The sequence below is a fragment of the Coptis chinensis genome, chromosome 2 (assembly GCF_015680905.1).
Source record: "Coptis chinensis isolate HL-2020 chromosome 2, ASM1568090v1, whole genome shotgun sequence".
NCBI lineage: Eukaryota > Viridiplantae > Streptophyta > Magnoliopsida > Ranunculales > Ranunculaceae > Coptis > Coptis chinensis.
Genome location: NC_141457.1, coordinates 28,670,812 through 28,689,140, shown reverse-complemented (window position 1 = coordinate 28,689,140; position 18,329 = coordinate 28,670,812). Strand labels below are relative to the sequence as shown.

The window sequence follows — 18,329 nt, the reverse complement described above, 5'->3', positions numbered from 1 at the left end:
TTATTTATTTCTTACTCTCACATGTATATTCATGCAATATATAGAGTACGGAATCGTTCCACTCTTAACTCTCTAGACTTAAACGAATTCAACTAATCAAACACAAGGAAACAATAGTGAGAGCAATATTTATAGATGTGAATTTATAATATGAAACTAAATATATGAATTTAACTTATACTAATTTAATTAAAGCAATTGAATATGACTTGAATAAAATATGGAGAAGAATAGAGAAGGAATTAGGGAGATTTGAAATCCACCTTGATTAATCCCTAATATGCTAGTATGGAGTTTGTTGTAATCCTAATCTTTCTGTTTTCACATAAAGGTTAGGTCTTTTTAATCCCTAACTATTCATGGCAATCTCTACCAACTAATAATTAGTATATGAGGCAATTTAAACCCATTCTCATGGTGAATTAATTACCTTTTAGAGTGGAATATTTAACTATAACTTATTCTACACTAACACATCAAGTCTTCATCAAAGCTTTAATCAAACCCATGTAATGGTAGTTTAGCTATGATTCATTAGACTATCATAATTAAAAGAATAAGAATAAGACATAATGAAGAACTAATTTATTAAAGATAACTTGAATTGAATTAATGGTGATTAGGCTAATAAAACAATAACTAGGGTTTAACTAAAGAAGAAGACTAAATTATTATCTAATTTATTAACTAAAGGGTGTCGTTTTAAGTTTTGCCATAGTCCTCTTTATATAGGAGAGGGCTAGGTTTACAATTTTGTGCATGGTCTTTGGAGCTATGTTTTGGGCCATTAAATCAAGCCCAAAACCTAATTACTTAAGTCCAAAAAGGGTTTCTCTATAGGAAATTACTGTAACAGCCTTTTCGTCTAATTTTACTCCTTTGATTGGATCAAGTCCTAGACCATTAGAAAGCTCTTTTCGAGCTGGTCGTGCTGACATATAGTAGGCCCAATTCCAAGGTCTGAGACCAAAGATATGGCCTGCAAAAGTTCTGTTGGCTTTTATCCTCTATTTCTGCCCACGTTGACTTTGACTTTTCAGCTTTGACTGGGCATTAAAAATGCTTTTTCTCCTTAAATCTTGGCCTTTAATCATAGAACTTCTTAGCAACCAACCTTTGCTCCTTTCTCTTGCAAAAGTGACATATTTCTTCACATATTTGACTCAAATACCTAAAATACACAAAAGCACGTAAACAGTACTAACTTTTATTTATTATAAGCATAATTAGTCTAAATATAATATTATTAAGGAGTTAAAACTACATTTTTAGGCTCTTATCAATTATCAATCTTGACGACCAAGACAAGACTACCTTCACATGTCCTTTTGGAACTTATGCTTATAAACAAATGCCTTACAGCCTTTGTAATGCTCCTAGTACCTTTTAGTGGTGTATACTTCATATCTTTAGTGACATGGTGGATCGCTTTATGGAAGTTTTCATGGATGATTTTTCTATCTATAAAAACTCTTTCAGTGACTGCCTGTCTAATATTTCCAAGGTGTTGACACGGTGTGAGGAAAAGAATATGGTTTTACACTGGGAGAAATGTCATTTTATGGTTAAAAGAGGAATAGTTCTAGGTCATATTATATCTAGTGACGGCATAGAAGTAGATAAGGCCACATTAGATAAAATAGTGTCTCTACCTATACCACGGACTATCCGTGACATTAGAGCCTTTTTAGGCCATGTAGGTTTCTATAGGCATTTTATCAAGGATTTTTCAAAATTAGCTAGGCCTTTAACTAATTTGCTTTTAAAAGATGTCATATTTGATTTCAATCATGACTGCAAACAGGCTTTCGAAATATTAAAAGCCACTTTAATATCTGCACCGATTATACAGCCTCCCGATTGGTCTAATCCTTTCGAACTTATATGTGACGCTAGCGATTATGTTGTTGGTGTTGTCTTAGGCCAGAAACTAGATGATAAGTCCACCATTATTTATTATGCTAGTAAGACTTTAAATGATGCCCAAAGAAATTATACTACTACAGAAAAGGAATTTTTAGCTATGGTTTATGTTTTAGATAAGTTCCATATTTATTTGGTTGGTTCAAAGACCTTAGTGTACACTGACCATGCAGCTCTTAGGTACCTTCTAGCCAAGAAGGATGCTAAACCGAGATTGATCCGATGGATCCTTCTCCTGCAAGAGTTTACTTTAGAATTAAGGATAAACGAGGGGTCAAAAATGTAGTTGCTGGTCACTTATCTAGACTAACCAATGACAGTGATAGTGATTCTGAGTCCATACTTGATTCTTTTCCGGATGAGCACATTTATTCAAATTTTTCTACACCTTGGTATACCGACATTGTGAATTTTTTAGCTTCTGATATTATTCCTGATGTTTGGTCAAAAAGCAAACGTAAGAAATTTTTGGCAAGAGTTAAGCTATACTACTGGGATAAGCCCTACCTTTTTAAGTATTGTGCGGATCAAATTATTCGTCATTGTATTCCCCAGTGGGAATATAATAAGGTTTTATCCTTCTGCCATGATAAAGCGTGTGGTGGCCATTTTAGTTGTATGAAAACGGCAGCTAAAGTTCTTCAATGCGGTTTTTATTGGCCTACTCTTTTTAAAGATGCTTAAGTTCACTGCAAGACGTGTGTTCGTTACCAACAACTTGGGCGTATCACTAAACGTAATATGATGCCTTTAAATCCCATTATGGTTGTGGAAATTTTTGATGTATTGGCCATTGATTTCATGGGTCCTTTTCCTATTTCCCGCAGTTTTATTTATATTCTTGTTATCGTGGACTACGTTTCCAAATGGGTAGAGGTCATGGCTTGTCGTAGCAATGACCATACGACAGTTGTATTTTTCGTTAAAGAATACATTTTCTCTCATTTTGGCATCCCTAAAGCCATCATCAGTGATGGCAGAACGTAATTTTGCAATAGAATTATTGCTTCTTTAGTTAAGAAATACGGAGTTACCCATAAGGTGGCAACTCATTATCATCTGCAAACTAGTGGCCAAGTAGAAGTCTCTAATAGGGAAATTAAAAAAATATTAGAAATGACAGTCAATCCTGATCGGAAAGATTAGTCTAAGTGTCTAACAGATGCCTTACGGGCGTATCGCATAGCTTTTAAAATTCCTATAGGAATGTCTCCCTTTAGACTTGTGTTTGGAAAACCTTGTCACTTGCCTGTTGAATTGGAGCACCGTGCCATGTGGACTATAAAAAGCCTGAACTTCAATATTGATGAGGCGGGTGTAAAGTGCAAATTGCAATTAAATGAGCTTGAAGAAATCCGTAGTGATTCTTATGATCTCACGAAGGATTATAAAGCTAACATGGAACGTGTTCATGATAAACAGATTTTACGTAAAGAGTTTGTAGTTGGTCAAAAGGTTTTGCTTTACAACTCATGTTTGCATATTTTTCCAGGGAAATTAAAAACCCGTTAGTCTGGTCCTTTACTGGTTACTAAAGTCACCCCTCATAGGGCAATCACCTTGGTAACTCCCAAGGATAACAGTACCTTTCAATTCAATGGCCAACGTTTAAAATATTTTCATGAGTTAAGCTCCCCAGATGTGGAGAATGTCCTTTTACAGGACCCTGTCTATGAGGACTGACCTTTGATGTTTGGTGTACTTCTTTTCATTTCCATATATATTGGTAGTGCACCATTAAGGTAACTGGGCCCTCCCTTTGGAGTGTGTGGCTCTAAGTACCAGATCCTAAGTCCACATTTAACGTAATTCACGTTTTCCACTCTTGCATATTTTCTCGTTTTTGAGTCGTGTTTCTCTATGGAGTGATTTATGTCTTTATTGCTTTATTGTTTTCTTTTATATTAAACCTTATTCATAAAAAGTAAAAAAAAAAATTAAAACCCAATAAACATTAGTCTAGTAAGTCTCGGGAATCTGACTTTAAAAGACCCACGTTTTAAAACAAATTTTCTAACCCTATTTTTAAAATTTTGTTTGGGGGTAGGGTGTTTGGTCTTTCTATTCTTGATCACTCAACCTCCTATTCTTGTTCCTTATGCCATTTAGTCATGCTTTGATTCGGGTTGACACTATCTATGAATTTAGATTTTTTTTTATCACATAACTTATGCCATTCACGTGTTTTGAGGCGTTTTCCATTTCTTTATTTGTCAACCACGGTTAGATTTGAGTTTTTTTTTTTTATAGATCATTGGATTGTATTTTCTCTGCTGATCATTTTCGTAGCTCATTCGCCAAAATCGGACCGTTAACGAATCGGGGATTTTAGTTTTAAGTTATACGAGGCATAGGACAAGATAGGTATTACGGATTTGTTTTGGGCTTGGGCCCAAAAATTAAAACCCTACCAGGTCACGTGCCACGCATGTGACTCCCTATTTAAAAAAAAACACCACACATTTTTCCCCTTCTTCTTCCTCGCCTCCACTCAAGAACATTGCCTAAACCTAGCCAAATTAAAGCACGCACGCCCTTTGGATCAACCCATATTGAGCGCGCCCACGCCCTTACCTCAACACACATACCCTTCCAATTTCAATCGAGTTTTTTTTTTCTCTCCCACACCTTAACCATCACCACAATTTCCGATTTCAGATCTCTATGGCTCCTAGAACCCCAAAATTTCTTCCAGAACAAGTTTTTTCTAGTGCACAGTTTGCACCTTTCTTTGATACCGAAATGTGTATTAGGAAATAGGAAAGATTGTGGTATTCTACTGAGGATTTTTATCATACTGATTTGGTTCTTACGTTTTACCATAAGAGGGAGGTTGTGAATCGTAAGATTTTTATGGATGTGAATAGTAATCGTAAGGAGTTGACTACAGCAGTGTTGGCTGAGATAACTGGCATTGAGCAAAGAGACATTGTACTCACCATGCAGGAATCTCATATTGGGTACTTTGATGATGGAAACGATGTTGGAAGGATGTTACAATCCTGGGTCACATTGTGTTCGTCAGTCGTTTCTGAGAATAAACCAACTGGCAGTGGCTCAGTTGGTTGGAAGGAATGTTATTACCACCACGAAAGCCAGTGACATAAATTTGAGTTTTTTGCACATTCTCTGGACCTTTCAGAACATAAGGTATGGGTTTTGCATCCTTAATTTTTTTTTTTACATGAGATTATATCAGTTGGTCAATATACCGCAGCTTTCCTTGCGTTGATCATAAAGATTATGTTGTATTGGGGATGTGTTCCAGAATCTAGGAAGGTTAAGTTGAAGTTGCATGAGAATGCAAGTATTTATCGAGAGTGTATTCAGAAGGAGTGGAATCTGCCTAAAGTTTTGGTTGCTGAGATAGAATCGGAGGAGGAGGAAGATGCAGCATGTTTTGATGCAAGAGCCTTGGAAAGGTCTACTATGGATATAACCCGTTTCTCATTACTTCATCGTGGCCTGCGATCTCTCCATAACCAGTATGAGACAATTCGAACAGGCTAACGTTCTCTTAGTGACCTCTATGAGGCCATCCAGACTAGGCAAGGTACCATTATCCATAGCCAAGATAAGCTTCAGCAAAATTTTCAGTTGCTCAGTGATAGTCACCAGGATCTCCAGGCTAACATGGAGACTCTCGCTCATACTCATAATGAGCGTTGGGAAACCATGGACATTTTATGGGAACAACAGTGCATGTTTCAAGACAAAGTTCTACAATGCCTACCACCTCATGATGGTTCTTCCTTTGCTGACTCCGGAAGGCGTGAGCCAGGGGCGGACCCAGGAGAGGGCTGCACCAGTCTTCAGCCCGGGGTCATTTGGGTCAAAAAAAAAATTAGTATGTATAATATATCTAAAGCCCAGCCCAACGATAAATAGAAGAAACTAGCGACAAACAAAAACAAAATAATAGAAACACAGCGGATGAACAAACAAACATCCCGGCGATATCTCTTGATTCTTGAAGTCTTGATTCTTCATTCCTCACTAATAACTCTAATTGCCTAATTCTAATCCACTTTCTTCACTCATTCTACTATTCGTTCTCCTCGGATAATTTATTATATATGTTTTTTTTTCCTTTGTTTTTTAAAATATGAAATGTTACTGGTTAATTGGTTTTTGGTCTTGATTATTTGTAGCCATCTGATAAGATTAGTAAAGTGTTGTTTATTTGTTTGGTGGTCAGCTAACTGAGGAAGAAGCATAAAATTTTAGGAGGTGAGTTTTTTAGTGTAAGCTAGTTTGTTTATTGCGGATTTGTGAAATTGTGGAAAGAAATGATTTTGGTTATTTTTTTTAAATTGTATTGCTCGATTTGGTGGAATGTAGGTTTTAGATATGTGAAAATTGTTGTTTGAAAATTGAAATGTTGATATGGTTCGCTGGTTGTAAAATTTTGTATGTTATCTGTTAATGTGTCGTCGTGTCGAGATGTATTGGATTTGAATTTTGGTGCTTGTTAGAATGGAAGTGTGTAAGTGTTTTTTACTTTTTTATTTTAATGTTGTTTCAGACGTCTAAAATGTCAAAGGGAGTGCGAAAGATAGATTCATTCATTAAACCAAAAGAAATCGAGACATCCAATGTTGATAGAACTATTTACTTGTTTTGCAAGAAGAATAATATTGATATGCCTAATATGGATGCACGCTATACGATGGGCACGGGTAGTTCTTGTCAGTAACATGATTGCATAACGTTTGAGCATCGGTATAGCATTGATATATATAATAGTGTCATAGATTCACCGAGTTAAGATTGGCTATCGTTGTTTAGCCCGGAGAGAGTTGAAATGCTGGGTCCGCCCCTGGCGTGAGCGTCATCGATGTAGGACGGATGGCTCTGGGCCTTCCTCCTCTCGTGGCTAGTTCCTTTGTATAATGTTTAAGAAAATTTCCCTGTTCAGTAGAAGTAGTATCCCAGTTGTTAGTTTAAGTAGTTAATATTGGATTATGTAAGTTGGTTGTTATTTGAATTTCAAGTTAGTTTAATTTTTATCTACGCATGCTATCTATTTTCCATGAATCCCACCCTTCCGACCTGTTTGGGGGTGGCATAATTTGCTTAGCATTGTATTTTACCATATCCACATGTTTTTAGAATTAATATTATAATGCTTAAGGAATATAGTTTATATGAGCATCCTACTAATAGGGTGTGTAGCTAGAATTAGCTACTGTTGTTTGGTGCAACCTCAAGGGTTAGAAACATTACGATTGCTATTTTGATTTCATCCTTAAAAACATATAGGTTTGGTGCTGGAGTCTACTCTCGGCTGTTTCTATTTTGGTTTTAGAAGCCTTTTTCTTATTCCATCTCTTTCCTTATCAATTTGGGAACCTTGGGGACCTTTGTTTAAGAAACTTGTGTTCTATAAATACATGGCACGCCATGTACTTCACTCTGCACCTTTCAAATTCATATCACAAGTCTTGCTCAGAGCGCACACGCCCTTATATTGCATTAACATAGAGCGCACCCACGCTGTAATCCAGTATCGCAGAATTTGATTTTGTCAGAAGAGAGCGCACCCGCCCTCTGACATAAGCCATTCTGAGCGTGTCGCGCCCTTAGTTCAACATACATCCAATACTATTTTTTTTTTCTGCAATAAATTACAGGAGTTTAGTAGTGTGTTTGTTTGCTATGAAATCTCCTCGAATCATACCAGAGCAGTTCTTTGAAGAATTGCTCGAGAGTGACACATATGGGTTCTTGTTCTGCGACATGATTGTGCAGTTAGGATGGCAGACTCTAATGGTAAATGCTGATAAATCTTATTCTCCTTCACTTACTGCTTATTTCTATGATAATTGTAGGCTTTTTTATCAACCAGACGAGGAACAAGTGTTCTCTATCATAATTAATGATGAAACAATGGATTTAAGCAAGTTTTTGTTAGCCTATCGCTATTGGACTTTCTATGCCGTCTGCCTAAGATTCATGGGGCTATATGTCTAATTACATGTACATCTACAATTATGAGAATTTCCATGAGACCTATGGGGCGGGGATTTTTAGTGTAAAGGACCAAGGGCAATATAATGTACCCCTTCGTAGCCTGTCCCTTAACTTAGGCACTATTATGTTCTTTATTATGCGGAATATTTTAAGGGAATGATGTTTTTCTTCTGTGAATAACGCCACTTGTGACGTTTTCCTTGCTCTAGCTGAGGGACGTATGCTGTATGACCTTCCCCAGACCTTAGTGTCTAGTTTAGCACGAGCCCATAGTTTGAAGCATAAGTACCTTCTTATACCTGTCTTGGTTTGCCTCATAATGTTATGTTTCTTTCCTGAGTTCTGTACCAGTTTCACGGATTAGGTTGGGGTTGACATTATGCGACCTACCAATTGCATTGTACGCTCTTTACGTGCTATGAATTGGCCGGGGCATCATCTACAACCTCATAAGGTTGCCCCTTACTCCCAATCAGACCAAGTAGCGCTTAACATGTTAAAAAAGATAGATGATAAATGGCGTGAGGCCTGGCAGATTATCATGGCTTGGCAGGACGCAAAGGAACCTCACTTCTTTATAGGAGGGGAGGATAATGCTTAGTGCTAGATATAAGGTAAGTTTTACTTTCTGTTAGTGTCTGCTTATGTCACAAGCAATTTAGTTCTTGTTATTCCCATAACGGGTGGAACTCATATAGGAGTTGCGTATGTTTTTTTTTTTTTACCTATATTAGTATGTTCTAAAAAAATTTTGCAGGTGCTCTAAAATTTTCACACGTTTCTATGGTATTTGCTATCCTTCTTATTTCTATACTTTGAGGACAAAGCATATTTTTGTTTGAGGGTGACATAGAAACACGCAGAATTTAAGGCACCTATTAGGATATGCACTTTGCTTTCTAATAAACAAAATTAGAAAAAATACTAAAAATATAAATAAAAAGTATTTATATTATGCACTTAGGAATATTGGTATTGTTTATTTTTCTGTGATGATAGTAGTCAAGAAGTTTCACTTTAGCTCTTAAATTAGAATAATTTTGAGAACTTAGGTTAATATGCAGGTAATAGTCATTGCATCTTTCCATAAATATATTGCATGAGCATCTATGTTTGTATTGGCAATAAGTTTCTAAAATCTAGGCTAGAATACTTATTTAACAAATTCTATGAGAATATAGCCTAAAAGCCTTATATAAGTGAAATATCTGAGTAATGACACAAGGGAGAAGTAAATTCCGAATAGAGAAATCACACGTCCACTTGCTTGATTACTATACCATATCCTAAGCAAGAATTTAGGCCCTTTTTGGATCGATATAGCCAGAAATTCAAACCTACATGAAATTATTTTCCACTAGTCGCTCCTTTGAGCCTTTCTTTAGCCTTTTCATAAATCACAAATCCTTTACCTTTTTATAAAAACAAAATAAAAATAAAATCATCCTACCCATTTTTTAATGAGTTTGAGAAGTAGGATGAAATGGAAAAAAGAAAAGATAAAGACCTTTGGAAAACCAAGAATTTGTTAGTTGCTTCAAATAAGAAAAAAAAAAGTTAGAACTCCAAAAACATAATCAAAGGAGTCAAAATCCAAAAGAAAAAGAAAAAATGGCTAAGGATGGAAACAAAGTATAGACGCAAAGTAAGAACAAGGTTTTATCTAGTTACATATTTTAAAGATCCTATTATCTCAGACTTGTCCTTTTGAATATCCATTTCCTTCATTCTTAAAACCATCACCTAATCCCCGCAACACCTATAAAGACCTCTAGTTCAATTAGGAATAGGTTAGTGTGATAGTAAGTGGCAGATGTGTTTGATCGACCTCGACTCCCCTGTACGTCATTAAAATTGTGAGGAAAAGTGTGCCCACTGCACACTGGATAAGCGAAACTTGAGTGGAAAAATCAGAGTGTTTTTGTCTTGACATATATGTGAGGACCTACTTAAGGACGCTATTCCAAAGTTTCATAAACGGATCTGTTATTGCATTTCATAGCATAGTTCATTATATATATATATATATATATATATATATATTTATCCGTAGATGATTTGATTATTATGCACATATTAGCTTAGGTTTCGAATTGATTATTCTTTATTCATTGCTAGTGAGATGTATAGATATCTGAGAATAAATAAGGAAACATTAATTTTATTTCTTAGTCGTTGTAGTATAAAGGAAGTTGTGAATATCTTCTCTGTAAAACTTTCACGAGGCTCTAACACGTCCACTAGGGAAATCCTAGTGGTTTAAGGCCTTATTGCATATGGTCAATGCAATCACACTCGGCGAAACGAGATTAGTTAGAACTCCATTTTTGGTCACTTATTTTAATTTCTCATCTTTGCTTGAGGACAAACAAAATGTTGTTTGGGGGTGGTTTGATAAGAGCCCAAAAATGTAGTTTTAACCCTTAATGATATTAGATTTAGACCAATTATGTTTATAATAAATAAAAGTTAGTACTGTTTACATACTTTTGTGTATTTTAGGTCTTGGAGTCAACTATGTGAAGAAATATATCACTTTTGTCAGAGAAAGGCGCAAAAAAATTAGTTGCTAAGGAGTTCTATGGTGAAAGCCCAAGTTTCAAGGAGAAAAAACTTTTTTAAAGCCTAGTCAAAACTGAAATAGAGCATAAAAGTCAACAGAACTTCCGTAGGCTGTATCTTTGGACTGGAGCCTCAGAATTGGGCCTATTATATGTCAAACTGAACGCCTCGGAAAGAGCTTTCTAATGGTCTAGGTCTTGATCTAATGAGAGTGGTGAAAGTGGACAAAATTGATTATTGCAGTAATTTCCAATAGAAAAACCCTTTTTGGACTTAAGTAATTAGGTTTTGAGTTTTGATTTAGTGACCCAAAACATAGCTCCAAAGCCCATGCACGAAATTGTAAACCTAGCCCTCTCCTATATAAAGAGGTCTAAGGCAAAACTCTAACTCTCTCCTACCTCTTCTCTTTAGTTTAATTTAGTTTTAAAAGTTTATGTTTTATTAGCTTAGCCACCATTAATACAATTCAAGTTACATCTAATACAAATATTCCTTTAATTATGTCTTATTCTTCTCATTATTTATTCCATGATAGTCTAATGAACTATAGCTAAATCTCCATTAGAGGGATTTGATTGAGGCTTTGATGAAGACTTGATGTGTTAGTATAGAATAGTTGTATTTAAGAGCTTTAAGTCTAGGGTTTTCAATTTACCAATAACTAAAATAAACCTAGGCTATAGGGTTGCATTCACCATAAGAATGGGTTTCAACTTCCTCTCATGATAATTATTAGTTGGCTAGAGATACCATGAATAATTAGGGATAAAAAGATATAACCTTTATGTTGAACAACTACAAAAGAAACGACTTTACCCGACTGATAATGACTGTCCCCAAAGGTATTACCCGACAGACCAAAACTGTCGCACAACTGTCGGAAAATGCTCAGTTGGCATAAGCTTCTGACAGTTATTAACGGTCTTAACAAGCTGTCGGGTTTGATGATCTTTGCCGACAGCTATTTCCACTTCCTTGGACTGTCAGGTATGCCTGTTGTTGTGAACCATCGGATATGGACTGCTGTTACAAACCGTCGGATATTGACTGCTGTTAAAAACCGTCGGATATTGACTGCTGTTGTTAACCGTCGGATATACCTGCTGTTAAAAATTGTCGAATATTGACTGATGTTGTTAACCGTCAGATATACCTGCTGTCACTAGCCGTCGGATAGGATAAGTGTTATAGGCCGTCGGGTATTCCAACAGTTGGCTCTTGCTATTGTCTGTCAGGGTAGTTTACTACTAGACAGTTGGTATCCATCTGGTATTAGTTTTTTTGTTTAAAAATAATATTGGTTATAATAATTATTTCAGGTATCCTAATCCCAACATTACATTCTTTCCCCTCTAATTACATTCTTGCAGGTTCCCACTCAAATGCTACAAGCTCCAATATATTCATAAAGAAACAATTACAACAACAAAATGCTAAAATTAAAAGTACTCTGCTCAAAAATATTGAATAGTTTGTGACTTGCATGACTACAATAATCTTGCCTAACATGATTGTTCAAAGGAGAAACAAGACTCCAAGCTAAGATAGGAACAATATCAGGGTTTGTGATAAGAGTAGTTAGAAAATTATACACCAATGCAAGAACGTTACTATCTCATACATATTCATCTCTCGTGTCTTTACCACTTTACCTCTTTCGTCAGCCATGTCAAGGAAAGCTTGAAGCTTCAATGCCCTCCTGTAGTACATCATTCCTCTGACTACAAAACCAACAAATTTTATCAGAACAGAAATAGTAATACGAAAAAAGATTATAAAAGAAAGAAGAGTCTTGCAGTTACCTATTCTGCAAAGAGTTTGACCTCTTAGAGACACCCAATGACGAAGATGCAAGATGTTCTCATTTTCCCAAACCGCACTCGCTTTTTTGCAGTTGATCCTCTCCATGAATTTGGTCCATTCGTCTATTAAAGATATATCGTTAACCACCTCAATTTGATAGAATCAATGAAAAATCAAATCGAAAGCAAATAGGGAATCTTTATGTGCAAAACCTGGGAAGATCTTTTGCAGGTAAAATACGATTGATACACCGTCTTCATTCTCCTGCTCCAAGTCGCTTTTAGAGTAGACTGTCTCCTCACTGTAGTAAGGAGTCATAACACTGCCAATGACGAGTAAAACAATCAACAAGAGTGACAACCTCCAGATTTATTAACAGTGCTAATGCCAATGACAAGAGTAAACCAATTACCCCAAACTACAGACTCCTCTGACTGATCATGGATTTATTATTTAGGACCCATTCAGTTGATGAGACTGCTTCTGCAACAAATAAAGCACAAGCCACCATAATCATGGTAACAAACTAATAATCCAACAGAAATAATCAATCTATGAAATGTTGCGCATTATACTGGGCACATGTGTATATTCACAAGAATCACTTTTAAAATGAACAAAAAGAACTTCTGCCAATACCAATGAAACATGGAATTGAACCTGAAGGAGAGCATGTTACGGACTCGGGGAGCGCCTGGCATTTCCATGAACAAAGAGTTTGTAAAGAACGCAATTCTTCTATGTGCATCAATGTTTGTCGGCACATCAATTGCAGATTCTTTTACAGTCAAAAGAAGATAAAGACGACTTATCTGAAAAATGTACAGGAGGCAATGTAAATTGTTAGGTGCAATCAATGTTCTCTTTCGGTCCAATGGATATATTAAGAGAAATGGTGCACTTGTTCTTCCTATTGAGCTGTAACTAAAGGAGGGAAGACTATAGTAGGTTTTGGATCGATATCCGCAAAAAGTTGTTCTCTATCCTTGTTACCGTGGCCAAGTTCTACCAATTCTCTGAAGAATAGCAGTGAAGAAAAAAAAACAATAATTAATTGGTGAAACATGTTAAGCTTTCCTCCTAAAATGTTTTAACAATTTGCACGTTAAAAATATTTAGAATAATTCACCGACCGAATCTCATTCACCATCATATCGCGAGTAACTACTTCAAGCATGTCCTGCACCAAAAGTATTACAATATCTCGGTCAGATGAAACGCCATCTTTCTGCAACAAGAAAGGGCAATCAAATGGGATGGCTTTAAGTTGACATACACGTGTAATGATTCTAGAAAATAAGAGCACAATTCAATAATAACCCACCAAAATCCCCACAAGTTCAACAAACTTCTTGCAAAGGACGGGGAGAGGATTCGTTATGAAATTTGCAAGAAAAGTATTCTTCAAGATGTTACTTTCAATTTCTTTTTTTATAAGTCCAATAATCCTGTAAAGAGAAGTATGGTTAGTGGCTAATCAAGAACAGATTCACAAATGTGAGAAGATCCTACAAATTGGAATCTGATACAACTCTTTAACGAAAAAGACGAGCTTGGTTTTATTCATTTGTCCGCCTTTTGTCTACATTTCTGAGTCTTCTTAAAGACATGTATGCATTCAATTCACCTAGTTATTGCCCCTCAAATATATGTTATCACTTTTCATGAACTGTTAGGATCATGAGTCCTGACAAATACCCTTTGCCTTGCAGTTTCCTTTAGATGAATAAAGAGATATTAATAGTAATAGTAACAGGCAGAAAACAATGTGCAGCTTTACTAGCCTTAGGTTGTAACTCTAAAAGACAAAAATACAGTGCATGCAATCACGTTAAAATTGCATGGTAATTATATTAAAGGAAGATACAAAACATAATTCTCAAGCTCAAACATCTAAAATAATGCGAAAAAAAATCATCACTTGAACATTTATAAGCCAAATTGCCACTGAAATGAAAATGAAATATAAAAAGTAAAGAGAAAGTGAGTGAAAGACAACCTTTTCTCATTCTCTCCCACAACCAATCCATTCAGGACAAGCTTAAATGACTCGTAGCATTCAATCACAGCACATTTCATATATTCATCGGCACATATACGCTTTCAAAGATCAGAGTCTCTAGATCAAAATTGTGCTGCCATATTTAATGCTACTGGGATCTGCACAGACAAATCATTGATCACAAAGTAAACTCTGGTACTTGATAATATCTACATAAAACTGGATCTGATCAAATGACCTTGCTAGCAAGCAAAAAAGGAGGCCATTGTATAATGCTCAGGCTAGGATCTGATGAATAAGGAACCAGTAATATATCCATTTCCCTGTATTAAAACATCAAATTCAAGTTAGATATGAAACAGAGAGAGCAAAATAAGCCAAACCAAAAATCATTGACTTGAATAAAGGCCTTTCCTATCTCTTATGAGGTCCTCTTCGCGGAAACTGCAAATCACTTCATTCCACAGCTGAGCAAACTTTGCAGCTTCAGTTCTCCTGCTTACTGAAGCCTGTTGAATGAGCCAAATCCACAAGGCAATGTTAACGGTGATACCACATTCACGTTCAGCCTTAAGCTTGTCAAGAAAATGATGGGACTATATCATGAATCAAGGGCTACTTATTTGAGGAGATGATCTCCCTGCCATAAAAACAATATAAGGATGGAGTAAAATATGAGTTTCTCGCCATGAATAGAAACAAGCATAAATCATAGAAGAAAGAAAAAGAATTACTTACAAGCAGAAATAATAGCACCAGCAGCTTCAGTTAACGTAGGTGAATCCAGCAAAACAAAACATCTGCCATCCTTCTCCCTCCTTTATCTGGACTTGGGACCAACAATGCAAACTTATCAGGCGGAGTTACAAAGGAAGTTGGTTGAACACAACTCAATTATTGCTTTCCTAAGAACCATATTACATAGTGATAAAAAAAATATACATCACAACCACGAAACCCAAAAGGAAATAGCAAAAAGCAAGTAATTTACTTAGTACTTGACACTGGTAAAAGCCAATAAAAACATTTAAGTACATGAGCAGTGTTTCAAGAAAGTGACCCAATGATTACAACATTAGCAGTTCTTTGGGCCAGATAACACTCCCTTGAGCGACCTCGCCAACCTTTGATCTCCAATCATCATGAGGCAATGGTAGTACAACACCTCCGTCATAAACCACGTTCACATGAACTTTGAAGTTCCCCTCTTCCAATCTCCTATTACCAAACTCGGTATTAGGATTAATATCTTGCATGTGTTGGGGATTATACCAATACCAATCGATTCCCCCACTACACAGATAACTTGTATTTGAACACACTTCAACTCCAGACAAATTCTAAATATCACCAACTACTTATACTAACATGCCCAACTCGCTAAACAACTATCAACAACAAATAATAATGTAAAGCAGTAAAAGCAAACCACAACACAAAAATTTACCGTGGTTCGGCCAATGATGCCTACTTCCACAAGAGCCAGTTCTTTATAAAGTGGGAAGGAAGATTACAATCTCTCCTTTCAGTCTCTCACCTTACTAGATCACTCTTATCTCTTTACAGGGTTGTATCTCTGTAAAGGTTATCTCTCGATCTTGATAGCTTTCAAGATTGGGTTTCTCTCTCTTTGTTTTTGTCTGGTTCTTAGTCTTAGGTTTTCCAAAACCTTGATTTTGGTTTTTATCTCCAAAAACCAAATTTCGCGGTTACTGTAGCGAAGCCCACGAAAATTAGACTGGGCGGTGCGCTTCTTTGAGCTGGTCGCACCAAAACACCGGAGATCGAGGCTGGTGCGCTTCATTTTGCGCTGGTCGCCAAAACACTGGACTGATTCAAATGCATGAGCTGAGGCGCTTACCTACGAGCCAGCACGCCTCGACATATTCAAAGCCGAATCAGCTCCGTTTCTCTCAAGCTCTGATTCTCTCCTCATGTGAGGGATAACTCCAACAATCTCCCCCTCCCGAACAGTGAGGGGAGATACCTCCATGCAATTTCCAAATCAGCGGGGAGGAGTCGCTACCATTCCGGCGGTAGCACAACAAATATCAAACTTACCTTTCAGTAAGACTTTGGTCATCATATCCGACCCGTTCTTGTCGGTATGGATCTTCTCGATACACAAATGCTTGTCTTCGAGTACTTCTCTAATCCAATGATAACGCGCGTGTATGTGCTTGGATCTAGAATGAAAACTCGGATTCTTGCTCAAGTGGATGGCACTCTGACTGTCACATAGAACTACAAACTGTTTCTGCTTTAGCCCTAGTTCGTCGAAGAACCTCTTCATCCATAGCATCTCTTTGCAACACTTAGTGGCTGTAATATACTCGGCTTCTGTAGTGGAGAGGGCAACACACTTTTGCAACTTAGATTGCCAAGAAACTGCTCCCCCTGCAAAAGTAACCAGATAACCAGAGGTGGACTTCATCGAGTCAACATCACCTGCCATGTCTGCATCAGTGTAGCCTTCAAGTAAGGGCTTACTTCCACCAAAGCACAAACACGATTTGGAAGTGCCTTTGAGATATCTCAATATCCACTTAACACCTTCCCAATGCTCCTAACCCGGATTTGACAGAAAACGGCTTACAACACCAACGGAGAAGCAGTATCCGGTCTAGTACACACCATGGCATACATCAAACTACCCACTGCTTATGATCACCCTTAGGACACATTTCTTTGGGTCATGAACGGGGGCCACCAAGCGATTAACCGACCGGGTTTTCGCTTTTGATCCATGTTGAATCTCTTCAACACCTTCTCAATGTAACTTTCTTGAGAAAGCCACAACTTCCCACTCTTTTCGTCACGAAAGTGATCCCGATCCCAAGTATCCGCTTTGCTTGACCCAAATCCTTCATCTCAAAGGACTTACTCAAGTCTTTCTTCAGCTTGGATATCTTGTTGATGTTTGGGCCAACTATCAACATATCATCCACATACAGCAATAGCACTATGAAATCCCCATCTGGAAATCTCTGAACAAACACACAATGATCGGAAGAAGACTTTTTGTATCCTTGCTTCACCATAAAGGAGTCAAACTTTATGTACCACTGTCTCGGTGCTTGCTTCAACCCATACAAGCTCTTTATCAGCTTGCATACTAGGTGCTCCTTGCCTTTGACCTCAAACCCCTCTGGCTGGTCCATGTAGACATCTTCTTCAAGGTCTCCATGAAGAAAAGCTGTCTTAACATCTAGCTACTCAACCTCTAGGTTCATACTTGCGGCCATACCCAGTACCACCCGAATAGAAGTCATCTTCACTACAGGAGAGAAAATCTCATCAAAGTCAATCCCTTTCCTTTGACCGAATCCTTTCACAACAAGGCGAGCTTTGTGCCTTGGGTGAGGATTGTTCTCCTCATGCTTGACTTTGTATATCCACTTATTCTTGAGAACTTTTCTCCCTGTGGGTTTCTCAACTAACTCATAAGTGTGAATCCATCTCGTCATGCATGGCCTTTAACCACTTTTCTTTGTCTGTACCTTCAAGTGCCTCTTGATAGTACATAGGTTCTCCACCATCCGATAGTAGCACGTACGTATGTGGTGGATACCTGGTTGAAGCTAGTCTCCCTCTGTCAGACCTTCTTGCCCCATCTGCTGGTGCCTCAGGAGGATGCACTTCTGCTTGCTCTGGTGGTGGTTCATGCATCTCATCTGCATCTTCTATACCAATAGGTTCTATCCCATCATGAGCAATAGGATTCTCATCATGAGCTTCAAACTTATGGTTCTCTGCATTCTCAATGCCTTCGCGACGTTCCACGGTAGGGAACTTCGGTTCGAATCAACAAGATCATTGGTGAAAGCCTGTAGCTTCTCACCCTCCTCAAAGTCTGCTATGGTTTGGTCTTCTAAGAACACAACATCTCGACTTCGGATTACCTTCTTGTTAATCGGATCATAGAGTTTGTAACCAAACTTTTCATCTCCATAACCCAGAAAAATGCACTGCTTGGCTTTGTCATCAAGCTTGGATCTCTCATCCTTCGGAATATGCACAAATGCCCTGCACCCAAATACCCTCAAGTATCCATAATCAACAT

The 18,329-nt window shown here is 37.2% G+C and overlaps 2 protein-coding genes across 3 annotated transcripts; both read right to left on the bottom strand.

The window, feature by feature from the left end:
* Nucleotides 1–11,744: 11,744 nt before the first annotated feature.
* Nucleotides 11,745–13,101, bottom strand: LOC147515671 (callose synthase 5-like). Its single transcript, XM_086594495.1, has 4 exons — nucleotides 12,925–13,101; nucleotides 12,477–12,586; nucleotides 12,264–12,386; nucleotides 11,745–12,182 (listed from the first exon to the last, which is right to left on the bottom strand). The coding sequence occupies exons 1-4, from the start codon at nucleotides 12,969–12,971 to the stop codon at nucleotides 12,040–12,042; spliced, it is 423 nt and encodes a 140-aa protein (XP_086450621.1). The 5' UTR covers nucleotides 12,972–13,101; the 3' UTR covers nucleotides 11,745–12,039.
* A 1-nt stretch (nucleotide 13,102) lies between these two features.
* On the bottom strand, nucleotides 13,103–15,197 carry LOC147515670 (callose synthase 5-like). 2 transcript variants are annotated; one of them, XM_086594496.1, is made up of 6 exons: nucleotides 15,005–15,197; nucleotides 14,505–14,906; nucleotides 14,264–14,424; nucleotides 13,589–13,712; nucleotides 13,398–13,492; nucleotides 13,103–13,280 (listed from the first exon to the last, which is right to left on the bottom strand). In XM_086594496.1, exons 3-6 carry the CDS (start codon nucleotides 14,341–14,343, stop codon nucleotides 13,175–13,177), a joined length of 405 nt encoding a protein of 134 aa, XP_086450622.1. In that variant the 5' UTR covers nucleotides 14,344–14,424; nucleotides 14,505–14,906; nucleotides 15,005–15,197; the 3' UTR covers nucleotides 13,103–13,174. The 2 variants fall into 2 exon arrangements, with proteins under 2 accessions (XP_086450622.1, XP_086450623.1); XM_086594497.1 differs by having other exon boundaries at nucleotides 13,398–13,444.
* Nucleotides 15,198–18,329: the final 3,132 nt, after the last annotated feature.

Excerpts from the sequence above, each read along its gene's own strand:
- LOC147515671 (XM_086594495.1), bottom strand. The coding sequence starts at position 12,971 with ATGGAAATGCCAGGCGCTCCCCGAGTCCGTAACATGCTCTCCTTCAG. Across the intron at positions 12,387-12,476 it reads CCTGCAAAAGATCTTCCCAG|ACGAATGGACCAAATTCATG; the intron begins GTTTTGCACATA and ends TATCTTTAATAG. Across the intron at positions 12,183-12,263 it reads TCAAACTCTTTGCAGAATAG|TCAGAGGAATGATGTACTAC; the intron begins GTAACTGCAAGA and ends TTGGTTTTGTAG.
- LOC147515670 (XM_086594496.1), bottom strand. The coding sequence starts at position 14,343 with ATGAAATGTGCTGTGATTGAATGCTACGAGTCATTTAAGCTTGTCCTG. Across the intron at positions 13,713-14,263 it reads GTGGGAGAGAATGAGAAAAG|GATTATTGGACTTATAAAAA; the intron begins GTTGTCTTTCAC and ends TTCTCTTTACAG. Across the intron at positions 13,281-13,397 it reads ATGATGGTGAATGAGATTCG|AGAATTGGTAGAACTTGGCC; the intron begins GTCGGTGAATTA and ends GCTATTCTTCAG.